The 6,578-nt window shown below is 36.7% G+C and overlaps 1 protein-coding gene across 1 annotated transcript in view; it reads left to right on the top strand.

Moving 5' to 3' along the window:
* Positions 1-6,578, top strand: part of LOC108522676 (serine/threonine-protein kinase PAK 3) — a 40,859-nt gene that overhangs the window by 3,311 nt on the left and 30,970 nt on the right. The window contains exons 2-3 of the mRNA XM_017863047.1: positions 5,993-6,041; positions 6,362-6,474. Of these exons, the coding sequence (XP_017718536.1) occupies positions 5,993-6,041; positions 6,362-6,474 (162 nt within the window). The remainder of the gene's footprint in view (positions 1-5,992; positions 6,042-6,361; positions 6,475-6,578) is intronic.

Here is a 6,578-nt window from a genome sequence, read left to right as displayed (position 1 = left end):
GGAACATATCTCAAAACATTAAGAGCTATTTATGACAAACCCACAGCCAATATCATACTGAATGGGCAAAAGCTGGAAGCGTTCCCTTTGAAAACCAGCATAAAACAAGGTTGCCCTCTCTAACCACTCCTATTCAACATAGTGTTGAAAGTTCTGGCCAGGGCAATCAGGCAAGAAAAAGAAATAAAGGGTGTTCAAATGGGAAGAGAGGAAGTCAAATTGTCTCTGTTTGCAGATGACATGATTATATATTTAGAAGACCCCATCATCTCAGCCCAAAATCTCCTTAAGCTGATAAGCAACTTCAGCAAAGTCTCATGATACAAAATCAGTGCGCAAAAATCACAAGCATTCCTATATATCAATAATAGACAGAGAGCCAAATCATGAGTGAACTCCTATTTACAATTGCTACAAAAAGAATAAAATACCTAGGAATGCAACTTACAAGGGATGTGAAGGACCTCTTCAAGGAGAACTACAAACCACTGCTCAAGGAAACAAGAGAGGACACAAACAAATGGAAAAACATTCAATGCTCATGGATAGGAAGAATCAATATTGTGAAAATGGCTATACAGCCCAAAGTAATTTATAGATTCAATGCTATCTCCATCAAGCTACCATTGACTTTCTTCACAGAATTACAAAAAACTACTTTATATTTCATATGGAACAAAAATGACACCAACTTTTAAAAATTAAAGTGAATTAAAGTTTTATTTTGTAAATATATGCATGGAGATATTTTGATATACCCCAGGCTGTTGCAAAGCTCATCTTTGGGAATCAGTGCAACACGGTTGGCATGAAGATTGTTTCTTTGGGAGTATACACTACTGTGCTTCAGTTATTACAAGGAGAGTGCTTCCCAACTTCACCAAGATCCCTTCAATTATTTGTCTTTGTAAACCCCAGATTATAAATAATTTTGATGATTGAACTATATTTATTGTTTATTTATTGTACTTTATTAAGCAAAAATACATGTAACTGCTAATGAAAACTTTTAATCATCATGTATATCCAATATAATTACAAGTTGATATAATTCTAGCTAAAAGGAAGTATATGTGATATTTGAATTAGCTGTTCTCAGGTAATTGTCATTTTTTTGTTATGAATTTTGAAACATCAAATATCTTGAAAACTCCCAGATACTTACAGAGCTTTCTTATGATTCACACACTAGCATTTGAGAACTTAATGAATATGTTAGGAAATAATCAACTAAATAATAATTATCATTATTGCTAATATTTATTGGGAAATCTCTATATGCCAGAACTATATACATTTAATCCTCCTTTAATCCTAAATGACAAAGAAACTAAATTACTTACCCAACGTCTGAGATCTAGGAACTAGTAGGCCTTGAACCAGGGGAGGTTTGAATGAGTGGGAGTGAAGACTACTGTTCTCAACCCAGCAGTGAGCAATAAGAGAGCTTTAATAGATGAATCTTGAAGGAAGTTGAGATCTCTTGAAGGAGAGATTGATATTTATACCCATAGAATTTTAAATTGTTAGAATACAGAAAAGCATCAGAACTGGGGTGCAGAAATATGTTGGGAGTGCTAAGACAGAGCTGGGGAAAAGGTGCTAAATTTTAATTTGCAGGTTAGTACCTGAATTTGTGCCTTCGAGTTGAAGGTTGTGCAAAGGCTAGAAGTTGCACAAACCGGTAACTTATTTGTCGGAGCAGGGAGTTCCAACCACCTAACAACATATTTGGTTTGGGAGGTTGGTAAGTGTGGTAGGAGAGTATATTACCATTTTATGACAAGAGAACCAGGGTACAGGGTAGAGAAATGCATATATATATATACATACACACACACACATTACATGATTGCACATGTGCGGTAAGTGGGGAGGGGAGGGGAGGAGAAAGACTCATTTTTAGTTAGCAGCTGGTGCTCTAGAGTTTCAGGATCTTTAACCTCTGTGGATTAGTAATTTATATCAATTTTATACCCCTGGATGCCATAAATCCCAGGATATTGAGATTCCAGGGTTAGAACTCTAGCAATTTTAATACAATGAAATGCTGAGGGTGCTGGAGGACAACAACAACAACAACAACAACAACGAAAAATAAACCCAAGAATCTGAAAGGTAAAGCTCTCAAAATGTTAAACATGAATCCCCACTTGCACTCCAAGTCAATCACAATTTTAGCCTTTAGGACAGTGGAAATGGGCTTGGGGGTTAGGGAGACAGGAGTGTTGAATAACAGAAAGGTCACCTGGGCACTCATTTTGGGCCTCCCTCCCTAGCTTTAACTGGGGCAACTCCCAATTTATTTGTTTAATATATTGAGAGTTTTTTCATACAGTTTCATTTGATAAAGGCGTTCCAACTTCCAAAGAAAAGGGTAAAACCACTTCCCTAGGGGGAAAGAAAGGATGTGGAACCTGTAAAACGTGTTCCAATAGTTTACCTCAGCCTCTGTCCTTTTTGGAAATAGGGGCAGATGTTAGCAAGGATACTTTGGCTGGGAGGTTGGGATGGGCCAACTAATAGTTCAGTGTATCAGTCATCCCCTACTGTGAAACCAATAGCAACAGTGGCAACAACAAATGATGATAATAGTAGTTACCATATAGGCATCAACTCTGATCTGGCACAGGGCTAAATGCTTACATAGATTGTGCCATGCAATTCTCTACAGCCCTGTGAAATAGGAACTATTATCCCATTTTGCAGATACTCTCACTCTTTTGCAACTAAAGTAATTGTGCATGTGGCCTAAATACATGTGAATAAACCAAACAGAGTCACTTTTATTTATTTATTTTTAAATTCTATTTTAGATTTAGGGAGTACATGTGCAGGTATGTTACCTGGGTATATTGCATAATGCTGAGGTTTGAGGTACAAATTATCCCATCACCCAAAAGTGAGCATAGTACCTAACAGTTAGTTTTTCAACTCTTACCCTCCTCCCTCCCTCCTCACTCTAGTAGTCCCCAGTGTCTATTGTTGCCAGCTTTATGTTCATGAGTACCCAATGTTGAGCTCCAGCTTAGAAGTGAGAACATGTTGTATTTGGTTTTCTATTCCTGCATTAGTTCACTTAGAATAACGGCCTCCGGCTCCATCTATGTTACTGCAAAGGACATGATCTTATTCTTTTTATGGTTGCATAATATTCCATGGTGTACATGTACCACATTTTTCTTTATCCAATCCAGCATTGATGGGCCCATAGGTTTATTCCATGTCTTTGCTATCGTGAATAGTGCTGCAATGAACATGCAAGTGCATGCATCTTTTGATAAAGTGATTTTCTTTTGGTTATATATCCAGTAATAGGATTGTTGGGTCAAATGGTAGTTCCATTTTAAGTTCTCTGAGAACTCTCCAAACTGCTTTCCACAGCGGATGACCTATTTTACATTCCCTCCAGCAGGGTATAAGTGTTCTCTTTTCTTGGCAGCCTTGCCAACGTCTGTTGTTTTTTGACTCTTTAATAATTGCCATTCTGACTGGTGAGAGATGGTGTCTCTTTGTGGTTTTGATTTGCATTTCTGTGATGATTATTGATGTGGAGCATTTTTTCATATGTTTGCTAGCTGTATGTCAAAAGGCATTTTTAAATCATATTTTGCAATTAGATTTAACTAGTTTCTCAGGACTTATTGCAGCTGAACTGTACACCAAGTCGAGGTGATCTATTCCTTTGAACTCAAATAAGTTCAGAAGGACAAATCACACACCGGGCTCTGAAGTCAGGAATGTCTGTTTGCTTATTCCAGGAGCAAAGTGCTTTATTTAGATTTAAGTAGAATAAATGTTTTCTTCACAGAAAGGAAAGGTCGTATTGGCATTGCATGTTTGCTTTAAAAGATTTTTATTGATTTGTTTATTCAACAAATATTTATTGGGCACTAACTGGGAGCTCTGAGCCTAGAATCTCACACTTACAAAAGTGAGGAAATGATTTGTTTGATATAAGCCTCAAGCCTAAGAAATTTCTAGAATTACCAAATCCTGATTTAGGTGGCACCTATTGATTAAGTGTGATTTTTCAGCCTAGTTCCAATCGATGTTTAGAAACCCAAGCAGAGTGAGGAGGGTGGTAGAGTTGTAGATTATAAATCATAGAATTAAAGACCCTTAGAAAAAAAGTAGCTAATTTCCTGTACCTTAAAAGTGAGAGAGTCAGACAGACATGGGCTGTTAACTGTGTAACCTTGGGCAGGTAACCTCTCTGAGCCTCAGTTCATCATATGTAACATGGGAATAATAGCATCTGCCTTATAAAAATATGGTAAGGATTACATAAGATAAATTATCTAAAGTTCTTAGTGTAGTGTCTGACATATACAACATACTCAGTACATGTTTACTGTTATTGTGATACCTGTTTTCCATGTGACGGGACGGAAACTCAGTGAAAGGAAGTGACTAACCCAAAGTCACATAGCTTCATGATGTTAGGACAAATGTTAGAACTCAGATCTCTACTAATAGTCAGATATGCCTTATACTACATACCGAGTTTACTCCCTGAGAGCCAGGTCCACTTCCTGGACCTCTGAGAAATATTTGGGCTAATCCAAGGAGAAGGGAAAAGAATGACAAGGAAGTGCCTGACATAAGAAAATAATTCCTGGACTCAGAAAACGAAACAGCAAGGATGAAATAGAGAATAAGAGAGAAATAATTACCAGAAAGTTTACAGAGCAATGTTGGAGCATTACAATGCGTAGTCAATCACAGGACTGATCTCTATTCTAACTCCTTTATTCACTAAAAGCGAAATTGACTTTTTATTTCTTTTTCTTGAGGGTAGTGGTGGGAGGTGGTTTAGAATGCATTTGTGATTCATAGAAAGTTACTGTGAATGCAGCTTACTATACAATTTCTATTTGCAAAACAAGGGAACACCATAATCGAAGTTAGAATGGAACAAGAGTACTGCTAAGATATAAAGAATGATACATTATTAATTTTTTTGAAACACGGACTGGCTCATTATTATTTTTTTTGAGACACCCAGGCTGGAGTGCAGTAGCACAATCACAGTTCACTGCAACCTCGAACTCCTGGGCTCAAGTGATCCTCCCATCTCAGCCTCCTGAAAAGCAGGGACTACAGGCATGTGCCACCACACCTGGCTAATTTTTAAATTTTTTCATAGAAACTGGATCTCAACATGGTGCCCAGGCTAGTCTCAAACTGATGGGCTCAAGCAATCCTGCTGCCTCAGCCTCCCAAAGTTTTGGGGTTACAGGTGTAAGCCACTGCACCAGGCCCAGAAATGATAGATTTCAAAAGAATATTGGGCTGGAGTGACACCTCATAGAAGTTGTTGAGAAATTTAGTAAAAATAAGAAAACAATGGCTCAATAGTAAAGTCATGTTGCTATTGCTTCATGTAGCCATAGTACAGTACAGCACTGAGAGAGATTGATTCTTTAGATGAAGATAGTCTTAAAAATTGGAAATATATTAAAAGAGCCACTCTGTTTCTATAGTAAAAGTGAAGGTTAGTTTATACTTGCCTAAGTAAAAGATGATATTTTCTTTCCTACACTATTCTTCAGTTTAATCAGAGGCCTGCAATATTGGTTATTACAAGATTCAAGAAATATTTAGGGGATTCCAGGATTTTCCTAAAAGAAGCAAGGCCATTTTGTTCAATTTATTACTGCATAGCGCATGACACTCAGACTGGTGCCAGAAAGTCTGACTGGAGTTCCTACTCCACCACAAGGGATACATTGTGATTGTTTCAGGTGTGTTTGCTGTATAAAAAGATTGTTCCAATATTGTACACTTAAAAATTTGTTAAGAGGGTAGATCTCCTGTGAAGTGTTTTTTTAATCACAATAATATTTTTTAAAAGGTTGTTCCTTTTCTTCATACTTTAATTTTGAGTTTGCTAATTTTCCTCCCCTCAAAATAATTACATTTTATTTCAAGTAAAATATATTGGTAACAGCTTGATTGCTTATTCTTTTGATAATTTTCACCTTCACAGGGCATCAGGTACTGTTTATACAGCACTAGACATTGCAACAGGACAAGAGGTAAGTGCTAACGTTCAATGCTGATTTTTATTTTCTTTTATTCATATTTATCACTTATCTTCTTTGATAGCAACTTTGCCTAAAAAAAATGGGTAGCACTGGGTTGAGATAGGTGTTTACTTCATTGGTGCCCAAAGCCTCTGAAGTGAGTGGTTTACCCATGATTAACCAAAAAAAAGTGGGGGGCATGAGTTTGTGGCACAGGGAAAGAGCTTAGTAAATAAAGAATGTGTATGTTTCACTCTGTGTCTCCCAAAATATGAATATTCATGTTTATTATAATGATTGTAATTAATTCTTGTATTTTAATTGCCATTTAGGTGGCCATAAAGCAGATGAACCTTCAACAGCAACCCAAGAAGGAATTAATTATTAATGAAATTCTGGTCATGAGGGAAAATAAGAACCCTAATATTGTTAATTATTTAGATAGGTAAGTGTTTTGTCTCGTTATGTACTTGTATTCTTTGTGGGATGTCATTTTTTCTTGGCAAATTACTTTATTTGGGATTTGTTTATTTAACAGTCATTCTGCAA

Source organism: Rhinopithecus bieti, unplaced genomic scaffold (genome assembly GCF_001698545.2).
Source record: "Rhinopithecus bieti isolate Rb0 unplaced genomic scaffold, ASM169854v2 scaffold_68118, whole genome shotgun sequence".
NCBI classification, from domain to species: Eukaryota; Metazoa; Chordata; class Mammalia; order Primates; family Cercopithecidae; genus Rhinopithecus; species Rhinopithecus bieti.
The sequence above is the reverse complement of the archived record's forward strand: the minus strand, read 5'-3'. Positions and strand labels throughout refer to the sequence as shown.